Source organism: Phoca vitulina, unplaced genomic scaffold (genome assembly GCF_004348235.1).
Source record: "Phoca vitulina isolate PV1807 unplaced genomic scaffold, GSC_HSeal_1.0 scaffold2, whole genome shotgun sequence".
NCBI classification, from domain to species: Eukaryota; Metazoa; Chordata; class Mammalia; order Carnivora; family Phocidae; genus Phoca; species Phoca vitulina.
Genome location: NW_022589705.1, coordinates 34,323,700 through 34,347,547, shown reverse-complemented (window position 1 = coordinate 34,347,547; position 23,848 = coordinate 34,323,700). Strand labels below are relative to the sequence as shown.

Here is a 23,848-nt window from a genome sequence, read left to right as displayed (position 1 = left end):
CAGTTACTGACATTAGACGTTAGCACAGTATCTCCTATTTTTGCAGACCGTGTAACATTTAACATTTTGAGTCTGAAAAAGTGAATGGTAAGACTGTTCAGAAGTAGTGGGTGCCATCTGATTATTTTGGTTCAGGTAAAATTGTTAGTGAAATAGGAGATTGAGATACAGGGGCTCAGGCAAGATGACAATTCCTACATAAAAATATAAGCACATATTTTCCAGCTCCAGAAAGCACACTCCACTGGGCTCCTCTTAAAGCTCTGTATGGCTTAGGAACACTATCTGGGCTTCCTATATAGAATGATCTCTTTCTTTTTCATATCCACAGAGGGTATATCTATATAGACTTTGAATATATACTCTCTACAAAGTAATGTGTAGGCAGGCATATTTCCTCAGAAATAATGAAATGGATTTTTAGTGAGATGATTAATTTATTCAACAAACTGACTTTGTTCTAGCCACTATGAAAGCAAAGGTGACCAAGGCAATAGAACAAGATATATAGACCCTTTTAGTCTAGTTCTTTTGAATCCTGCAGAGGTTTTATGCTCTTTGATCATTTGGTTTGGGTAATAAGAATTGCTGACATACGAATGTTCAGAAAAAAATTGTAGTAATGTTATGTGTAATGAAGTTTTCATCATTATAATGTTTGTTACTAATGTTTGGATGACTTCGAGATTTTCAGATTTCCAAATAAATATTCTACTTGTATAATACACAGAAGTGTTACTAGGTGAGAGAATTATATATTCAAACATACAGTTTACAAAACAGGTTTAAAATAACCTATGGAAAATCTGAAAAAAAGTATCAGTGTGTCCCTTTAGTGTGTGTTTGATGGATTTAAATTAAAGGTCTGGGAAAGGTTTTGAGAGACTTCTTAGGATTGCAATGATGCCCATGGTAAAATAGATTAAAAGAGTGTTGAAGTGAAGTGGCTTGGAATCCCAAAAAGTAACTACTGATAGTTGGACTTGACAAGGTATCATGGTATATAGAGAGAGGAGCATTACAGCCAGGTGTCAGAGTTCCTTTGCAGTGATGTGACCTTGGATCAGTACCCCAGAGCCTCCATTTTCTGAGCTGTAAAATTAATATCACATCTATAGTAAGTGTTTCCTATAACCAGGCACTCTGCTAGATGCTTGGGATAAAAATAAGAGTAAATATTCCTGCCTTCAAGGAATTTTTAGTCTTTGAGAAGAAACACATAACTAGATAAGCTTGAAGTCATGTGATAAGTGCAGAGAATGCCCATGGATGCTTAGTCAGATTATGATACAGTTAGGAGGTGAAGTGGGAGAGCATGGTTATATGGTCAGAGGAGGTTTTTCCTGTCTCTAATGTTAAAAAGGGATGAGTAAAAATTCACTACGTAGGCAGTATATTCTGTGGTTGCAGCCAGGGTTATTGTGATAATTAAGTAAGATAGTGTATGCTGTGTCTAGAATATGTTTGTAAGTCCTTACAAGTCCTTTTTTCCTGACCCGTCTACCAATGTACTCTGTGCACACACACTTGCGCACACATGCAGTTGAACACGCGCGCATACACACACAATTAGCAAGTGAACTTTGTGCCCTCAAAGAAACTATTGGGAAGAGAAATGGGAAGGACACGGACTAGCTTATTTCTAATTACCTATAATTATGATTTCATAATCTGCAAATTATCTACATATAATGAGTTATTCAGTCATATCTGGTTTATAATTTACCAGTTATGCTATTTCCTTAGTTTATTGGAGGTGGAACCCAGAACCTATGACTAGGTATTATGCATCAATCACTTTTTAAGAAAAGCGTGTTGGCAAAATTGAGCACTTAGAGTTGCCATGCACTGTTTTTGAATACTTTACATGTAGTAACTTACTTAGTCCTCACAAAACCCTATGAGGCATACGAGCTATTATTATCTCAATTTTACAGATAGGGACACTGAACTACAGACTTTTCCATCTCAACAACATCACTCAGCTAATGAACAGAGGAGCCTAGGTTCAAATCTAGACAGTTTGTGCTGGGCAGTGTTCATCTGAAAAATAGCATATGATTAAGAAGTTCCTAGAAATAAGCCTTGTCCCAGAAGACTAAGACTTTCAAGATATGTGGAACCAACAACTATGTTTTAAAGCACACAGGAAACAAGCAAATTAGTCAGCTTGTGGGATATAAGTGGATACTTTTCCTACAAGATCATGTGGCTGATAAGCTTCCAGAATACTTTTGCAAAGCAGAAACTGTAAGTCAAAAGTCACCATCATCAGGGTGGGTGGAGAGAGCATCTCACTAGAAGGGCAGAATTGGTTCTTTGTCTCTGCATTCTTGGGGAATCCTGAGGAATATGGATGTATTGGCTCTACTCTTTGCCTTTTCAGTAAGACTCATTGTACAGAGCACATGTGCATGTGGGTCACTATGATTCCCAGTGACCCCTCCTTTAATGCTCTTGTTCCTTTGGCAATAAATTCTCTTTGAAAAACCTACCATTTATTAGTGTGATTTTGGGAGTCTTGTGAATATAATTTGTATAAATATGAAACTTACTGTCCCTTTTCTGAATCAGGTGTGCCTTCTGTTGGGTTCTGATGGTTTTATACCGTATCTTCTGCTAGGGAAGGCTTTTAGAGGAGGGAGCTCTTGCGCCCTAAAAGAGGGGGTGGCCAGGAAACTGGGCATATAGGAAGGAATTCCAAGAAGGGAGAATTGTATGAAAAAAGTTACAAAGTCAGGAATGCACATACTAGATTTTAGACTATAAATAAATTATTTAAGTCTCCATTCCATAGTGTAAACAGATTAACTTTGTACATTTTAATACATTATATGGAATACATAAATTATTAGAATTTTCTACATGGCACCTTGATGTCACAAGTACCATTTGCTTCTTTCTTTTACATGAATAGTTAATTCCATAAAAATAGATTATTCATCCACCTTTCAGCATGTAAGAATTAACACAAACAACAGCAAAGTGGCCACCCTGGGATGTACTTGGAGGAAGTCTGGATAGAGTTGCAGGAAATTTGGAACAAATGGCGAGAAGAGAGTATGGGTTGGGAGAGGTGGGCAGTAGGAAAAACCCATTCAGTCTATAAAAGACAGGCCCCTGCATGAGCAAAATATTTCTTACTGAATAAGTGTGCTTTGGCATAGATTATCCAAGAAAAATGTATCTCAGATGCAGTGAGGGAATTGTGATGTAGGGAGTAGGTATATATGTAGTCTTTGGAAAAACTACCAGGATCTCCCATGTCCACATAGGCCTCTGTTATGCATAGTCTGGTAACTCAGAACCAGGAAGGTCAGGGAAGCACTTCACTTCTCACGCTGAGATATGGTATATTTTCAGATTGTTCCCATAAAGGAGAACAGGATTTCTGTTATCCTCCCAGGCTGAGTGTTTTTTCATTCACCTGTTCACTTTAACCTGAGTTCTGCTTCTTGGTATCTCAGGGTTGGTGGCCAGTTTTCTTCAGCTCCCAGTTGGTTACCATAATGGTCACTGCTATGCCAAAATGGGTTTCCACTTACTGGATTTTTTCCCCCTATACATCTGTCTGTCTGTCTATCTATCTATCTATCTATCTATCTATCTATCTATCATCTATCTATCCACCCATGTTGAAGTAGATTTATAATTCTTTTGTACAGTTTCCTGGGAATACATTCCCAGGTTATTATTATTTATAATATTTACTGTTAGTTACTATATTTATAATATAATATTGTTGATTAGGTTTGCATCATATTCTATTTTATCAGTCAACTTTTAAATCATTTCCCTAATTAGGATCTTTAGTTTGTCTCAAATTTTTCATTATTACAAATATTCAAATCTTTGGCAAATTTTTGGGTTCTTTTTAGAGCATATTCTTACAAAAGGAATTTGATAAGTTTATTTTAGAAAGATTGTACCAATTTGTAAGGCCTCAGAAATATATGAGGCTGTTTGTTTTATAATACTCTAACAAATTTTTGGTAATTTATAGGAGAAAATTTGACCAAATTTTAATTTTTTGCCTTCTTTTTGTTCTTACCTGTTAAATTGAGCATTGTTATATGTTTATTTGCTACTCACATTTATTTTCTTTTCCTTTCTTTTTCTTTACCTACTTTGAAATTAATACTCAGGGGTTTGTAAGCACTGCTTATATAAGGTATTTAACCTTTGATTATTTGTTTAGACAGTTTATCTTGGGAGATGTAATTTTCCTGAAACATTCCTGTTGTCATTATAAATCAGATTCACCTAAACTTACTCTCATTTTCTGATAAGAAGCACTGCTTGTTTTTGAGATTCTTATCAAGCTCTTCTTCTGTTTTTCTTTTTCTTTTTTTTGTTTTTTGCCTTAAATAGTAAGGGAGTTTTTTTTTAATCTGGTAAAAGTTCAACTTCATAAGGGTGAAATGACAAGTATTTGAGGTTGCAAAGGGAAATAAACATTTTTTTTTTTAGAGTTTATTTATTTGAGAGACAGAGAGAGCACAGGCAGGGGGACGGGCACAGGGAGAGGGAGAAGCAGACTCCTGGCTAAGAGTGGAGCCCGACACTGCCGGGGCTCTGTTCCAGGACCTGGAGATCGTGACCTGAGCCGAAGTCAGACGCACTTAACCGACTGAGCCACCCAGGTGGCCCCAAGGGAAATAAACATTTTAAGTACCAGGGAAGCGGTATTAGAGTAGTACACCAGGGCATAGCAACACTGGTTCAAACAGGGTTTCTTAGAGCCTTTTTCCTGCCATTCCTTATAATTCGTTAGAATGTCTGAGTCCAGAAGTTGGAACTGCCCTGTTGTCTCTGCACTGTTGGTACCTGTAGGGAGCAAGTATGAAAGACAACAATGGGCTATATATGTAGGGGCAGGGCCTGTGCTTTTGGATCTGCTACCATGCTGTTTCTTAGTTCCCTTGATGTTTGGTTTGGCAGTTAAATATGAGAAAGGATGTAATTTTAACTCTGCAGAAAAGTAGTGGTATTTCTTTTTTAAGGCAACATTTTATAACTTTACAATGTCAGGTTAAAGTTACCTCTCTCTCTCTCCCTCCTTGCTTCCCTCCCTGAATGTTCTGGTGACTCATATTTGAGAATAGTCTGTGTGTTCTTTAAAACCTCATCTTTCATTGAAAATTGAACAAACTTCAACAGCCCAACACAAAAATAATAGCACCAAAACCAACCATGAACTCAGTGATATTGTCATTTAAGGAATTATTTGACAACCTTCATAGCATTTTGGGAAGCTGTCTCTGTTTTAACTAATAGCATCAGAGTTAGTAGGGGAGTGAGTATTTCTGTAAGTCATCTCTTTACCTCAGGGAGGACTTTTACCACCGTGTGGGCTTTCTGTAGTTTGTAGAAGTAGTGGAATTGCCTCCAATCTGAGAGTTGTTAGTTCCTTTTGCTTATTCCAAAATAGTCTAATGAAGGAATTCGAATGTGCTAGAGACACAAATACATAATGGATGAATGAATGAGCAATAAAGTGTTTGGGTGAGGCTGCCAAAGATGTTAGTAAGAGATAACATTACAAATGCAATTTTCATTTAGTGGTGCTTTTGATTATTTTGAGTTTGCATTTTGAGGTAAAGCTCACAAAATGGGCTCACTACTGCATTTAGTTTCACTCATTTTGTCATTTTGCAGTTTTTAATTTGTCCAGGAACATTCATTGAAAAGAGTAATAGCATAATAGTTCACTGGAGTAGTTTTGTTTCTTATAGATAGTATTAGCCACTTGATTAGTTGTTTCCATAAGCTCCATATATCCTTTAGAAATTTATCTTTCTAAATTGTTCATGAGATAAAAATAACCTTCAGCTATAAAGGAATTCTTATATGTTAGGAATGAGAGTTCAGAATTTGGGCTAAAAAGAAATTCATGTAGGGGCCCCTGGGTGCTCAGTCCGTTAAGCGTTGGACTGGATTTTGGCTCAGGTCATGATCTCAGGGTCCTGGGATCAAGCCCTGCATCAGGGGGAGTCAGCTTGTCCCTCTCCCTTTGCTCCTCCCCCCATGTGTGCATGCACTCTGTCTCTCTAAAATAAATACATAAAATTTTTAAAAAAATAAATTCATGTATGTAGCATAATTTAGAATAAAATTTTAAGCATTATTTAAGAGAAAAAGGTAGGAAATTTTAAAAAATCAACTTTGGTGTCATGAGTAGCTTTTTTGAGGTGGGAAGGTACTGCAGTAAGCATTTTTTCCCCTAGGACCTTATTGGAAGATGCTTTCTTACTCCTAACAGAAAAGCCTTTCTATCATCTTCCATAGTATTATTGTGTTCAGTAAAAAAAAAAAAAAAAGAAAAGTTCTAACTTTCAGGAGTCCTGTGTGGTTTTAGGGAAAGAAGAGTACCTTTTACAGCATGTAGAGGAAAGACATGAAATTTCTCCCTTCTTCAATGGGAAAAAGGTTAAATGGCTGACACTTTTTAAATGATCGAAGTGTTAGTGTGGGTGACAGTTTGTGAAAAGTCAAGATAACAGTTGAGACTGGTTTCAGGCTGCATTAATCTTTCCTACCTGAAGTGAGAAATAAATACATCATAGGAATGTATAGGGAGATATAATGCCTTTTCCTTCTAGGACACTTGTTTGAGTCACCTGTGGTTGCATGTGATTACCTTTGGATTGCTGTTTGGGATTGAGAGAAATGAGTGGGTGGTTTCAGTGCAGTTTCAATGTAGTTAACTCAAATAAGTTTTAGAATTAGTATTAATTTGGCCCCCTTATTAGATACCTTTAATGAGGAAGCCAGTTGTTACACAGGTAACTTCTTCACGGCTTTATAGAGTTTATTGTTGTCAAATAAAGGTAATTGGCATGGAAATCTTATATTCATTTACATTGTTGTCCCTCTTTGATTCTACTTAAATGTACCTTTTAAAGAATGAAATAATGACTAGTAGTTTTTTGTGGTTTTTTTTTTTTTTTTGCATTTAAAAAATATTGATTATGTTTAAATACACATAACATTAACAAAAAGACTCAGAATCCAAATGTTGACTCTCCTTGATTTGAGAGACCTATCTGGGGAGTACTTTAAATGAGGGCTCCGCCGTAAATAGTTTTATTTGTCAGACTAATAAAGCGACAGGAAAGGAATAGAATCTTAGCTAGTATGGCTTGGGGTAAGTCACTGAATGAGGGAAAAATCACAGTTTTGCATTTTGCTTCTTGTTTAACTGCTTTTAAGAACAAACTCTCTTGAGACTTGGTGGGGTGGGAGTTGCTATGGAATTTATAACAAAATAGTAAGAGAAATAAATAAAATTGTTAGAAAGTTATATTAATCAATGTGAAAGTAGAAATGAATTGTTGTATCTGAGGAGATGATGGAATTGTTGTTTTGTTACTTATTCTGTGATTTTGTTGTCAGTGAATAAATTACACAGAATTATTTAAGACTTTTTTAATTGGATGATCCAATGTGAATGACTTGAGAATTGCATTTCTGATAGTAACTTCTTAATGTTAAACTGGTATTAACTAGTTATAAAAAGTAATAAATGTAAAGAGTGTTCCCTATTTACTGGGGTAGAGGAAAGAGAGAGGGATAAATTTGTTATTCTGTAATGTTTTTATGTGGATTCCTGGATGTTTGTGAACTCCAGCAGATGGTCGGTCATTTAAGGGTGCATTTCATAGTTGAGGCCCACTGATTTGGGGACTCTAGTGAAGATGTCATCTTTGTTACATTTATATTTTTTATTTTCTGATATCTGGATTTTTAAAACATTTTAACATTTATAAAAAGATACAGTTGTGGTGTATGTTTTTTTCCCTTATAAAAACATCTTCATTTTATGTTCCTGGGAATATTTGACATCTTTTTGATTGAGGAATTAAGGTATAAAATACAGCACAAAATAAAATTAAGTAAAAATTGAATGCCTATTGTGTGTTACGCATTGTGCTGGAAACCAAGGATACAAAAGTAAATAGGATTCACTTTTTTCTGTTGAGTAGCTCAGAGTTCAGTAGGGGAGGAATATTAAGTAAGGAGACTGTTAGAAGCATGTTGCCTCCTCTGACAGAGGAGCTCATAATTGTTCATGCACTTAGTTCATTCATACATCCATTTATTTAATATATCTTTATTTCATGCCCTCTATAAAGAGAGCACTGTCAACTGACTGTTAGGTTTTGGCATTATAATGGTGAACTAGATAGATGTGATACCTTACCTCAAGGAGAACTCACTACCCCTGTAAATCACCCAGGCACAGGGTCATTGTCATATTTCTTCACTGTTATTTCTCAGTGTCTAGAAGAGTGCTAGGTACATAGTACGTGTACAGTAAATATTTACTTATTGGAAGAAAGAAAATAGATGACCCAAAACCTGAGCTCAGATTCTCTTTTCCCCATTGTTGGAGAAGGCCTGATAGGAGTTTGGAGAGTAATTGTTGCCTAAGAGAATAATGAGTAGAATATTCTATACAGAGGGAATAGTTTAAACATAGGCAGTGAGTAGTAAGGGTAATACTGAGGCTTAATACAGAATTCACTAATTTCTTTAAGAAGTAGATCAGAATTAAAGTATCCTATATTTCTGAAATTTGAAGAAGTCATAGCTTTTGTTGAAACAAAGACATCTCTTCATGTGGCATGTATTATTTTAATAGACATGCTTATCAGGAATTTTTATTTTAGGGCTTAATATTAAACTGATAGTATTATATAACTAAATTGCTGTATTTTAGTGGCACTTGTGACTTAATCAGTGGAAGATAATTTACAAATTTTTAAGTGGGAAAGATCAGTTTCTTTTTAATAAGGAATTTAATCCCAAAATGTTTTGAAGGACTCATAATGCATACTTTTCTCCTTAAAATATCCAGCGGCTTTTCACAAGTGGTAATAATTGAACCTAATAGCTGATGGCATTAGAAAAGTACTTTTACCTTGAGTGTACAAAATGTCCAGAATTGTGTTACTCTTAGCAAGTCCCAAAGGTAAAGGTTTCTTTTCCCTTTTGTTGTTTGTATAATTGGATTTAATTATGTATTATTTTTTTTATCCCACATTTATTTGTTAGGATTTTTCCAATGTAAGTCATAGTGTTTTGGATATAAGTTGGATATAAATAAGAAAACTATAAATATACTTCTTAAAAATTTTTCGTTTGAAATGTCTCATAATTTAAAATATATCCCCCCCTAAAAAAACAGCTTGTAAGCCAAAATGACACAAGAATCTAAAGCATTTCATTTATAAACGGTGAGATGATTATTTTGTAGTTTCATGATCTTATTTGAACACATTCTTTTACAAGAACTTTATTTTTCTGTAAGGATTTGATTTGTGTTTCATGCTAATAACCAAGTTTACTTACACAAAAATTGCTACATTTTCAAAGCCAATGTGCTTATGCTAGAAAATGACACTACTTTGCTTTATTTTCTTTATTCTTAGCATGATAAGTTCAAAGGTGAAAGTTTTTTGTATTCTCTGCATGGCAGTTTTAGTTACCTCACATAAGATGGATAGGTTAAAAGAATTATATTTTAATAAACATAAAAATATTAGATGTTTTAGGAGTTGATTGGTAAAAGTTATTTCTTAAATGGACTAATAGAATAACTAAAACAATAGAGTGATAATCTGTAAACTTATGTGAAATGAGTTTTTAACACATTGCCTTTTCATATACAAAGTTTTTAAATTTTATTTATTTTTAAAGTAAACTCTCCACCCAACATCAAGCTTGCACTTAGGACCCCAAGATCAAGAGTCACATGCTCTACCGACTGAGCCAGCCAGGTGCCTCTACCAACAAAAACTTTTTTATACATCCTTGATTTTTAAAATTTTGTTTTGATGACCTCATGAATATTCAGAGAGAAATAGAAATGTTGAACCATTGGTGAAGTAAGTTATCTTTTAGGCTTATTTTTGACATTTTCTTTTCATCTAAACTAAAATGAAATGGAAAAAAGTTTTCTGGAAGCTTGTAAGCTGTAGGTCAGCCTGGTTGAAATCATGTCCCCTCCTCATTAAGTATTTTATTCTCATTTCCATTTTAGGAAAAAAAAATCTCATTAACATATATAAACAGAAATAAATCAGATTTCAATATGCCAGCGCTCATAGTAGACTGTGGCTTGCGTTAATTGTTTCAGTAGAGCTTGAAGTCACAGCCTCAGTTCCATAGAGGTCCTTGATAATCAGAAGGCATGGTGCTTACCGGGACCCTGGACAGCATGAGCATTAGTGTCCATGACAGGGTTTAGTTCAAAGTCATTAAGAAAAACAGTACCAGAAAAGTTGATGTTTTTATATTACAGCTTAATAAGACTTTTATAGGAATGTGTGATTTTACAGAAATGTATATAAAGGGCAAACTGAATGGAGACAATGTTAGAAAAATAAAGTTTTCATAATCAGTGCCTAAAATTTATCACAAGTATAAACTTGTGGCAGAATATACTGTTGTGAGAGTAGCATATATTCTCGCAAAAATGCTCATATGATGCAAAATCCAATGACAATTTCAATTCTGGTCTTACAAATTTCCATCTCAGAGCGGTGCATCTGTTTATTGGGAGTTATCCTCCGAATGTGAATGATTTCAGTCCTAAGTCACTGCACCTGTTACCAGGAGGTATTTATTCCAATCACTAGCCTAAAGCACAGAGAGTTATTGCTTGACATTTTATAGCTGGGGGGGGGGGAGGCTGTCTTTTCAAAATCATTTGTTCAGAGTGGAGAAAATGGAGCAAAACAGTTCATTTTACTCTAAGCACTGCTATTTGGCGGTATTCACATTTGCACAGCACAAAGCTGCAATATTGATTTTTTGCTCACAGGGCCTCCTACAAGTTTTTTCTTCGATTGTCAGGGCCACAGGATGGATTGGATTACACTTTGTTTGTTGGGATGCTTTTTTTTTTCTTTGTTGAAATAGAAATAGATTGAAAGTACAACTTAGAATAAATGTCATAGTAATAGTACGATTAAAGGGCTTTAATTTGGGAATTTCTTTATGTTGATTATGTTGATTGGACAGGTTCATTGAAAGCTTGGCATACAAACACACTATTACTTCCTTTCTTGTTCTTCTTCCCCTGAGACTGGAAAGCACCCAGGACACCTTATTAACTATGTCCTCTGCAACAAGGGTCTGCAAACCTGCTTCTAACTGAAGAGGCATTAAAGTAACATTTAAGGATATGAACTTGGGAGCTGCATTAATGTATCTCAAACCTTGATTTCATTCTTACTGGATGGTATGATGATGGAAAAAGTAATTTTTCTGTGCCTCAGTTTCTTCCTCTGTAAAATGGTGATAATAGTAATACCACCTATTCAATATGGTTGTTTTGAGCATTTAGTCAGTAAATATTCATAAAGTCCTTAGAGGAATTTCTGGAGATGATGGGGTGAAGAGGGTGGCAAATCCTCTCCCAAAACAAGTATAAAACTGAACAAAATTGTGAACCACAACCATTTAGGGCTCTGGAAATTAACCAGAGCCAAATAAGAAATTGGGAAGCATTTATTTATGAAAAGCTATAGAACTTCTGATATGAACAGTGGAAGTTCAAAGCCTTCTAGCCTGGGGTTGCTCCTACCCTCCACCCTCCACTCTGCACTCCTTAGCTAAGTCTTTGTGGTAGTTTCATTAGGGCAAGGCTGGCCTTGAAAGTCAGTGACTGCTGCCAGAGAGAGTTGGCTTGATTTGGAGTGGAGGATGGAAACCCGTGCCCAGCAGTGTTGCCAATAAAAGTAGTAAACACTGTGGAAAACAGATGGGAAAGACTCACAGCTCTGCTAGCCTGAGATTGTGGTCCCTGTTGGGGAGATTGGAGGGCCAGTCTGAAACAAACCCAGGAAATCTTTGAAATGAAAGAGCCAAAAGTTCTCTATGCATTCTTGACTAAGTGGGAAGCTACACACATGCCAAAGAGATGTGAGAGGAGTTGGCAGAAAGTAAATAACCGAGGCTGGCTTGAAAACTGCCTGAACTTCCAGCACTCTCCCTAACACACACACACACACACAGACACACACACACACACACACACACACACAAAACTGCCTGAACTTCGAGCACTCTCCCTAACACACACACACACACACACACACACAGCAGCAGTGGAGACCTTGTTATGGGTTTATGGTGTTTATGTAAAGACTCTGCCCAATCATTGGCTGATCACTAAGCTATGCAGACCTAGGCGATCACTAGAAAGCCAGGCTAGAAAATAAAAATTAGAATTAAAATAACAATAGTGAGCAGAGACTGCAGCCCCAGGCTGAGGGAACAGATTCTGTAGATTAAATCCAGTCAAGATACTAAAAAGAAAATATTACAGTAGCAGCAATTCTCTGGGGAAGAAAATCCGGATCCGCAGTTGCTAACAGAATATTATTTAAAATGTCTAGTTTTCAACAACAAAAAATTTATAAGATATGCCGAGAAACAAGGAAATTGACCCATAATCAGGAGAAAACGCATTCAATAGAAACTGTATCTGATGTGGGCCCAGATGTTAGATTTAGCAGATAAAAATTTCGAAGTGGCTATTATGAATATGTTCAAAGAGTAAAGTAAAGCTACAAGTATATTAGAGAATTAAGAGGAAATATGATGGCAATGACTTAATAAATATGTAATCTCAATAGAGAAATAAAAACTATTTTAAAAAGGCCTTGGAGAAAGGCCTTGGAGAAATTCTTGGCACAGATTAGTTGTTATACCAGTGTGTTGCAAATAAATTAACATTTTTCTTCCCAAATACAGATACCCAGCTTTATCTGAACCCAGAGATTGTGATTCAGTAGGTCTGGATTAGGGCTTGAAGATCTTTTTAAAAACATTTACCAGATGACTCTGATGCAAAATCATGTTTGGGAATCAATTATATAGTCCTGGCAAGTGACTTTAAAAAAAAAGTCCTAAAAATACCCACTTTAAACAGTTCAGAATTACATCATATACAAAGGAAGAAAGTGTGTTTAAGAAATAGTAGCCATACCTGTGATGATTTATTTCTGTGATTCAATATAGTAAGTTATTAACGTGATATAAATAAAGGAGTAAATAAATGTATTTAGGAATAAGATTTGTTCCCTTTTTTCATCACATTTACTTAGTGAAAATGTTGAATTTTTAAAAATTCAAAAAGAAGGCACAGCAATTTACATTTTTCTAAAAAAATTATGTAAATTTTTCTTGTGATTCCCATGATTGACCCATGTTTATTTTAACCCTTTCACTGTCTTTGATTAAAATAGTTTATCCAGGAAGATGTCATCACATGTGCTTTCCAGAATTACCTTGACAGAACTGTATAAACTACATGGTTACACGTCCATTTAGCCTTCTCGTGCATGCTTATATTTTAAAGAAATAGAGCAAGTAATATATGACTTGGTAATCACTTGAAAATGTTAGAATAGCATGTGTTACCTGATAAAAAGGAGGTTGCCTATTTAGAATCATAGACTGATGAAATTTGATGCAACTTCGAAAGGACTTTAATTCTTCAGAAAAAGAAATTAAAACCCAGAAACATAAAATGACTTAAGCCAAATTCACAAGGCTGACCCAGACACACATACTTCAGTATTCCGTGCTCTTGCCATGTGTACATATTTGAACAGCGTAGATCGTGCTCTCTTTATATTTATGGCACACTACACTACATTTCCAAAAATATAATTTTCGTTATTATCTATATGTTTTGTGACCCTTTCCCATAATTGTGTCCTGTCAGATTTACTAATATACATTGGTGGATTTCAGACTGCGTGAAAATTTATAAAATTATTATCAATAAGGTGGCTTGAGAAGACACACCATACTTTTTCTGTTTGTGGCCACTAAGAAGAGCATGAGCTCAGAAATCTGAGAACCCTGTGTGCATTATAGTCAAACTCATAGTAATCCTTGAGCCTCTGAACTTTATGCCTTGGTTTCATACTCTGTAAAGTTGGTATTATAATAGTAACCTACTCCATTGTTTTTTGTTGTTGATAATGTTGCTTAGCATAAAAAAAGTGATCCATATAAAGCATTTAGCACAGTACCAGAACGTATTAATTGGTGTGTAAATGTTAGCTATTATAACTTTTCTGTGTCCCTATTTGAATTTTTGTGTTTCTGATTGGAAAAACAGGGTTTAAATAAATGAAAGTTCATAAGCATGTTACTCACCTATCTTTATGAGAAACACTAATGAACCCAGCAGTACCTAGAAAATAATAAATTGGCAGAATTTTTTTTCTTTTTTGAGGATGGCATATCATTTTCATTGATTATAAGTGGTTTATCTGTTTCTAAATGCTAACTTTTTATTTCTGTTACCAAAGGAAATAGGTATTAAGGAGGGGGAAAAATTGCAATTTTTTATGGTTTTAACAAACACTAGTTTGATTTAGCTTTGGTTTGACAATACTGGTTAGAATTATGTGTCATGTACCCACCTAGGCATTGGAATTATAACTAAGAACTCTGTCATCATAGTCTAGCAGGGAAGATATAAATTAAAAATGATTATGCATAGTACGGTATGGTAATAATAAGCACTTTAGTGAAGATGTATAAAGTTCAATGGAAACAGAGGGGAGAGGGCGAGAATTTATAAAGGAGAACACTTATGGTTCAAAACAATAGACACTGTAGCATTTAATAAGGCAATATTCACTATTAAGAACTCATTCAGTTCTCTGCAGTGAAAGCATAAGTACCATGATCTCTCTTCTCCAGAAGATTCTACATTAGAAATCTAAATTATTAAAGTATACTGATCTTTCTCTCCTTTTCCTTTTCTTTTTTCTTATTTTACTTGTTTGGATGACTATGGCTAAGGTTTAAAAATCCTCTCTCTGAATTACCAAAACAGCAGGACACTCAACAATACAATTTCTTAAATATCTTTCAAAAGCAGAGGAAGATTAACTTAGAACCATAACTGTAATCCTGCAAACTATCAAGAACAACAAAAATTAAGGGCTTATTTTAAAAACCACAGTGCTTCATAATCAATCCTATATTTTTGACAAGTAGTGAAAGTTGTGAAATACGGCTCCAAGACAATCTTCTAATAATGTGTTCTAACAGTCACAGTATTTTCTAATAATATGATTTATTCTCATTTATTAAAGATTTAAAATTACAAAATATCTCTGCCTTTAAAATAGTCTGTGCTTCAAAATTTTGTATGTTGCTTGTTTGAATTCCCACAAAGCTTTTGCCATTGAAGTAAGTGAAGCTCTAAAGCATATATATTTTTTTTATTTATTTGAGAGAGAGAGTGCGGGGGCGGGGGTCGGGCAGAGGGAGAAGCAGACTCCCCGCTGAGCAGGGAGCATGGGGCCTGGAACTCCAGGATCATGACCTGAGCTGAAGGCAGACACTTAACTGACTGAGCCACCCAGGCACCCCCTAAAGCGTATTTTCTACAGAAACAAATATAAGAATACTAGTAAAAAAACCCCACTAGTTTAAGTTGAATTATAAAGTCAGTTTAGTACAGTATCAGGAAACAGAAGAAAGCAATAATAAACGTGTAAAAGTTTATTTATGAACTTTCACAAATAAACTTTTTAAAAGTTTGGCCTATATTTGTCTTGACATTTGTTTAGCTCTATTTTTTTTAAGATTTTATTTATTTATTTGAGAGAGAGCACGAGTGGGGGGTGAGTAGTGGGGAGGGGCAGAGAAAGAGGGAGAAACAGACTCCCCACAGAGGGCAGAGCCCGAGTTGGGGCTCAATCCCAGGACCCTGAGATCATGACCTGAGCCAAAGTCTGACCCTTAACCAACTCAGCCACCCAAGAGCTCCTGTCTAGGTCCATTTCTGTATTCCTTCTTCATAGAGCACCTTTCCACATACCTGTAGTAATCTCATAAGACCATAAACCTTCTTAGTAAAAACCTCCCAAGTTTGGGGTGGGCCGCAATCCTCTGAATATTTCTGTTCTCCAAGTTGCGTCCTTTTTTGCTCTCTTCATCGCAATTACACCTTTAGTTTTCTCAGTAGAACTGAGAGCTCGGCCGCGTCTGAGAATTGGTGATTTTTTAAGTCATATCAAAGTGTAACCCAGTCACCCTTCTGGAGGATTATTTGTCTGTTAGAAAGAAGGTGCATGTTTTACCAGGTGACTTTTTTCCATTGAATTAGTGAGAGGCATTGTACAATACAGCTAAAGAGAACAGGTTTTGGCATTGGATTGACCTGGATGTAACCCAGTTTTATGAACTTGAATTTCATAACTTGGAACTGTTTACTTCTGAATGTCAGGTTTTTTTTCTATAAAAGGGACATAAGGATAATTTTTTCTATAAAAGGGACATAAAGGATAATTTATGTGATGCATGTAATTGATAGAGATAAGAAAAAATACTAAAATTATTGCTGGTCTTTATAACAGGAATGTTTGAGATGGTGACAGGTTAGAAAATTGAAATACAAAATTGAGGTAATGTTGAAGTTTTTGACCGTGGTAGCTAATCATGGGGTAGAACACCAGCACAGTGAGGACGGACTTCACTCGCACATACTGCTGGCTTTCTTTGTGTTTACCCTTTGTCCTGTGCTGTGTTACTACTACCTGGGTCCCCTGGTTGAAAACTTAAAATTCTAATCTTTTATTCCATCTGGGAATCTTTTTCAGCACTCATGAACAGAAGTTGTCTATACTCTTTCTAATACACCGCACTTAAATTCATATGGCACTTTTAATTGAGCACTGTTATGTACATGATCTTATTTTAGAGTCACATAGGTAGGAAAAGTCACATCACAGGTGTTTCATCTCAGTTCTCTAGATGACAAAAGTGACCCTTAGACAAATTTTGCCCTTCCTGGGTTATTTCAGCTTGTTGGACGCTGTTGGAGCTGTGCTGGCGCCTTTGAATGCCCAACTGCTGCATGCTTCCATTTATGCCAGTTTTAAATAAAGTGTCTATAAATTGACATAAGCTGTTGTGCCATAAGTATGTTATTGTAATAGTATCAGTTTTTTTGGGGGGGGAGAACTGCTAAGACAAAAGTATTTTTTAAGATAATGCTACTAACAGCAATTAATACGTCTACATTAAATGAGACCTTAAAGTCAGTGTATATCAGAGCTTTTATTCCACTGCCTAAATGAAGATGGTTTCTTGATTAGTTGTTAAATTCTGTGTAAAACTGTCATTATTTATAAATCCATTGATTAAATTGGCCATTTTTCTTTGGATTTACTCAGAAAGAGTCACTTAGTTTCTGATTGTGAGTAGATTATACAGAACATATTTTGTTTGAGTAGTTTTAATTTGTATTTACAGGTGAATAGTTCAGCTAAAGATATATATTTAAAAAACTAATAAATTCTTGACATATAGTAAGGAGTCAAGGAATTATTTAATAAATGTATGAATGGATGACTTAAAAAACATAATTTTTGTGACACCTCTTGAATATAGACATGAATCATATTACTTGAAAAATGCCTTATTAAAATAATATATTTCATAAATGTGTTGATTTTAATTTCTTTTTTCTTTTCTTTTTTTTCTTTCATTTTTAAGGTTTCAGCAGAGCAGCTTTACCATTCGGGTTAGTTAGGCGAGAATTATCCTGTGAAGGTTATTCTATAGATCTGCGATGTCCAGGCAGTGATGTCATCATGATTGAGAGCGCTAACTATGGTCGGACAGATGACAAGATTTGTGATGCTGACCCATTTCAGATGGAGAATACAGACTGCTACCTCCCAGATGCCTTCAAAATTATGACTCAAAGGTAAATACTTATTTGTTAATATTCCATTTAGCTACTGCATCCAAACTGGTAAAATTATTTTAATAATTCTAAAGTCGATGAATAGAGTCCGTATCTCAGCCCATTTATTAAACTGAATGAGGCTTTTACCTACTAATGTTGATTTCTACTTTTAAGCTTTCGATATTTAAATCTCTGAATCATTTTTATATAGTTTGACATATCAGAAGGAATATGTAATACCTATCTTTGATTTTTATATGTCATAAAATACAGAGTAAGAATAATATTCCATTGTAATCTTCTTTTTTATGTCTGCAGAATTTTGGAATATCTTTGTAACATTAAAAATGTTTTTAACTGTCTGGGTCTTTGGCAATAATTGGTCCTTAATTTTTTTAAAAAGATTTATTTAGGGGCACCTGGGTGGCTCAGTTGGTTAAGCATCTGCCTTCGGCTGAGGTCATGATCCCAGGGTCCTGAGATAGAGTCCCTCATCAGGCTCCCTATTCAGTGGGGAGTCTGCTTCTCCCTCTCCCTTTGCCCCTCCTCCCTGCTTGTGCTCTCTTGCTCACACACACACACTCTCTCTCTCAAATAAATAAATAAAATCTTAAAAAAAAGATTTATTTATTATTTTAGAGGGGGGAGGGGCAAAGGGAGAGGGAAAGAGAATCCTCAACCCGACTCCCTGCTGAGCATGGAGCCCAACACGGGGCTCGATCTCACAATCCTGAGATCATGACCTAAGCCAAAAGCAAGAGTCAGTTGCTTAGCCAACTGAGCCACCCAGGCACCCCAGTCCTTAATTTTTTGATTAATATATTTACAGCAAAAATAAACAGAGAAAGTACAGAGTTACTGTAGTCCTCTTGCTACATAGGCACGACCTCCCCAGTTATCAACGTCCTGCATCACAGTGGCTCATTTGTTACAATAGATGAACCCACATTGACACCTCATTATCACCCAAAGTCCATAGTTTACGTGAGGGTTTATTCTTGGTATTGTGTATTCTGTGGGTTTTGACAAATTTATGATGGTGCGCATCCACCATTGTAGTATCATACAAAGTAGTTTTGCCATTCTAATAGGTATGTGGTGATATGTTATAGCTTTGATTTGCATTTCCCCAATGACATGTCATATTGAACATTTTTTAATATGCTTACTTGCCATTGTATATCTTCATTGGTGAGGTGTCTGTTCAGGTCTTTTGCCCATTTTTAATCAGTTGTTCATTTAAGTGTTCTTTATATATTTTGGCTAACAATTCTTTATCAGATAGGGCTGTGGCAAATATTTCCTATCAGTCTGTGGTTTATCTTCTCATTCTCTTGAAACTTAGCTTTAAAAAAACAAACAAAACAGCAAACTCAAGTTAAGAAAACATATAGCGTGCTTTCTGTCTTTCTCTCCTTCCATGTATTTATCTCATTGGTTAATATTGTGTTTTTAAAATGATGTGTTGGAGGGGCACCTGGGTGGCTCAGTAGGTTGAGTGTCCGACTCTTGGTTTCAGCTCAGGTCATATTTCAGGGTTGTGAGATCAAGCCCGAGTCTGGCTCTGAGCTCAGCATTGAGCCTGCTTGAGATTCTCTCCCTCTCCCTCTGCCCCTCCTGTTTCTCTCTGTCTTTGTCTCTCTCTCTCAAAGAAATCTTAAAAAAAAAGATTTTCTAAAAAAAATGTGTTGGAAAGTGTGTTATAAAATTTAAAATGTGTAAATGATATCTCTTAATGGGATAATTGCCTTCTTACATATAGATAGAATACCAAAAAACTGCTGAGGATGGGTATTGCTTTTCCTCTGCCTTAATATAGAGCACCTAACTCCTGGCCTCTTTTATTTTCTCAATTTTGCTACACTTGGCATCTTAATTAAAATTTTCTTATATATAAGATATTAAAATCGTGGTTAGTTATGGTCAAACTATACAATAATATCCAGCAATTGTAGTTATTTGGAACATAGAAACTCTCTGAAGGAACGTTTAAGTATCACAGAGTTTATTATACATTATTGCTTTTGTATTTTGTTTACTAGGAAAACCCTTCATCTTTCTATTCAAAACCTTCACCCTCTTCTCCTGCCTCTTTTCCCCCTTTGGACACAATATTCTGTCTAACTTCCTAGCTTATTTATTAGTGTACCTTAAAGTAGAATAGCAAATTTTCTAGACTGGGGTCTGGTTAGTGTAGGAAAAATGAAAACATCAAAAGGTAATAAGAGGCAATGTAGAAAAAAAATGGAAAAACTATTTTTAAAAAATCCATGCCATAAGAACATGGGTACAAATTGCTGTAAAATTTCTGATTTCACAGAGAATATGTTTTAGCCATATTATAAGTAGCACATTTATGTAGTTTTTCTTTAATGTTAATACTGGTCAAGATTGTTTTTTAAGAAACCAGAGAACGTATACAATACTTTTAAAAAGATTTCCATCAAAATGTTTTTATTTTGGGGGCACCTGGCTGGCCCAATCAGTAGAATGTGTGACTCTTGATGGTCAGGATTGTGAGTTCGAACCCCACATTGGGTGTAGACATTACTTAAAAAAAATAAATAAGATCTTTTTAAAAAATGTTTTAATTTTAGTTCTTAAAGTGTTCTTAAAGTTATTAAAAAGTTATGGCAAAATCTCATTTGCATCAGTGGCACTTGAGAAAGGTTTTTAAAATTTAAAACAGAAGTTCGCTATGGATTGTGTAGCATTTGGAATCTGGCCTGTGAAATAAACCATAAAACATAACTAACTTTATTTGGAAGAATAGATTCTATGCTCCAGTAAATTGTAATAGAACAATTTGCACATAGTGTTTCAAAATTGGGGAACTGCCCATGCTAGGGAGACACTAATAATGGACCATTTATCCATTCTTTACATGTTGAACTGTTTAATTGTAGTGATATTAGATGAGTATTTAGGAGTATGCCAGAGGGAAGTGGGAAGTAAAGAATTATTATGTGCAATTACCTGTTTTTACAAAATTGACAAGCAAAAATCAGAGGAGTTGGTACAAAGAGAGGGTCTGGAAGAGCAGCCTTGAGGAATTGTACATTGTAGGTAACTTATCGTTGTATGTGGATGTCTACATTTAAATACATTGTTCAATATCTAACAAAATGCATAAGTCTTAATCATATTTGTATCTATTAAATATAATTACTTATTATAGGAAATGTACAAGATAAGTTATTTTCATTGTTTCATTATGTTATAAAAGCAGGGCTGCATTTTTGATAATACTTTAAAAGAAACTAGAGTTTTGGGGGTATTTAAATTCTGTGGAAGAACACAGTTGTTCACTGTACCCTTGTTACCAAAATCTCCAAACAATTTATGATGTATTAGTGCAAATAAGGGGTTAATTCCAAAATTAGCTGTAGAATCCCCATTTTCAAATTGTTGTATTATACTGGTGGCTTATAATTATTTAGTCAGCACAATAACAATTTAAACAAGAACACTTTAGTGACAGGAAGACAATGTTAAAAGGACTTAAAAATGAGTTTCTCAGTGGTGGCTTATAAATACTTCATTCTGCGTATGTCAGAATATAAACCTTTAAGGAAGTCTGCCATATTTGACTGGTACGCAGATTCAAATAACTGTAAGAAAATATGTAGACAGTATTTTTGCTGCTGAATTATTACTGAATAATGATTGAGTGCCCTGTTTTTGTTTTTGTTTGTTTTTTTAAAGTAAGCTCTGTGCCCAATGTGGGGCTTGAACTCATGACCCAGAGATCAAGAGTCTCATGCTTCACCAGCTGAGCCAGACAGGCACCCCATTTTTTAAGTATATCCCTGTTTTTTTATTGAAAAATACTCTTTCAGTGTTTACAAATAAAGTAAGAGTTATTTTTACCATATTCCTAATAATTTAGCAAATTTTCTATTTATAATTGTCAGAAAATGTGATATTTGATAATGTAGAAAAAAGAGACTTTTTTTAAGATAAAAAAATTTCTCTCTAGAAAGCTCAAATAAAAGCACTTGAACTTTTCTATTAAATTTCTAAATTATAATGATGGAGATAAACACAAATTTCAATACCATTGAAATTAAAATATGTTTGTATTGTATTTCAAGGCTTTTTCACCCCCTCCCTCACTGTCACACTTCAACACTGAGAGTCAAGTAAATAAATACACTTGTAATTTTGACTGTGGCGGTGGTAAAAGTATTAATAATTGTTTTTCATTCTTCACTTTCTATTTCTATTCATTCAGAAGTGTGAAACGAAGGATCTATTAGAAACTGACGTGACACTTGTCTTATAAGTACAACAAATGGCTCATCCGAGAAAGTGAGAAATGAAATTCTTCCCTAAAATGCTATGTATTTTAATACTTTATAAAATAATCAGCTTGTGCTTTCTATCTCTCTCTCTGACAAATAAATAAATAAAATCTTAAAAAAAGAAAAGAAAAGGGACGCCTGGGTGGCTCAGTCAGTTAAGCATCTGCCTTCGGCTCAGGTCATGATCCCAGGGTGCTGGGATCGAGTCCCACATGCTGAGCAGGGAGCCTGCTTCTCCCTCTGCCTGTCGCTCCCCCTGCTTGTGCTTTCTCTCTCTCTCTCTCTCTGACAAATAAGTTAAATAAAATCTTAAAATAAACACCATTAGAGATAATGATTTAGGACTTTGAAGATAATTATAGTGAGGTACCTTAAAAAATTGTGCAACAGTTTTAGCTCTTTGATTTCATTAAAGCAACACAAACAAAAAACCTTAGTACTATTCTGAAGTATTTGATGAATAAGAAATTAGAATTTTGCTAACAATATCGGGTTTCTGCGGCACACTCAGGTACAGTCTAGTTTCTTAAAGTGATGTGCTAAATTGTATCTGAGATCATCTTCCAGTGTTATTTATGACTGTCCCTTTGTTCATGTTCTTCACTCTGAGAGCCTGCCCATTCTGATCAGGGTAGTTTGCTGCCTTAAACAATGCTTTATAATATGCCCTTACGTTTTTAGCATTTCGGTTTAGAGATCTGAAAGTAAATATGTACATTTTTCCAATATTTAATGTTAGGTTAGTGGGCATGGGTAGGTGAGGTTTTACAGTGGATGAGTTACAGAGTTAACTCCTACTATCAGATATGCATCAGTGTACTTCTATCAGTACAAAGAGGTTCTGAAATTAATAGGTATTCTCCTCAAGAAGCTAGAAAGAATACATTCCTCAGTGTTTTCTTATGGTGGGAAAGGTATATTTTGTGTAATTGATTCAAAAATAGGCTGTTGTTGTTTTGAAATTGCCCGAGGACAATAAAGGACTGCCCTAGACATGGAGAACTAGCTCCTTTAAAGCTTCTGGCCGGGGCGCCTGGGTGGTTCAGTTAAGCATCTGCCTTCGGCTCGGGTCATGGTCCCGGGTTCCTGGGGTCGAGCCCTGCATCGGGCTCCCTGCTCAGTGGGGAGCCTGCTTCTCCTTCTCCCTCTGCCTGCCACTCCTCCTGCTTATGCTCTCTATCTCTATCAAATAAATAAATTAATTAAAAAAAAAAAAACTTCTGGCCAAAATTTTAGCCCACATGTAGACAGCATGAACCTCATAGCATAACTACATGATATTTCTTATTAAATAAAGTTCAGTATATTTTTGGCTGTTATACTACCCATTTAAGTTTCTTTAAGTTTATTTGGGAACAAGCTTGCATATAAATAAAGCAAGCAGTTGTTTATACAGATTCGGCACTCACAAGAGTAGTGAAAGAACGTATAGATGAAGCAAACATAAACGCAAAGTTGACAGTTGCTGGTGAATAGATGATGTCATTCACAGAGGTTCTGTAGTTTGAGCATGCAAAAACTCCAGAGAACACCTGAATATAAGGGACAGAGGTAAAGTTGCCATCAAGGGAACCAGGACAAGCACAAGAAGGTAATGTCCCATAAAGCTAATAGCAAAGTTAATAGTAATAGCAATAGTAAAATAATAATAGTAAAGTGTAAAAGATGTATACTTTTTTTATTGACGTTGAAGATTTTTATTCTATCTAGACAGCGCAAATAAAAGAACACGCAGGGTTTTCATGATAGAGTTTCAGAATAGAAATCAAGAAAATGGCATTCAGCCTTGCCTAGACCAGAAGAATTA

At 35.2% G+C, this 23,848-nt stretch overlaps 1 protein-coding gene across 30 annotated transcripts in view; it reads left to right on the top strand.

Annotated features, from left to right (window-relative positions):
* Positions 1-23,848, top strand: part of ADGRL2 (adhesion G protein-coupled receptor L2) — a 609,188-nt gene that overhangs the window by 507,083 nt on the left and 78,257 nt on the right. For all 30 annotated transcript variants that reach the window (XM_032425185.1, XM_032425235.1, XM_032425144.1 and 27 more), the window contains one exon: positions 17,542-17,755. In XM_032425185.1, coding sequence (XP_032281076.1) covers positions 17,542-17,755 — 214 coding nt within the window. The remainder of the gene's footprint in view (positions 1-17,541; positions 17,756-23,848) is intronic.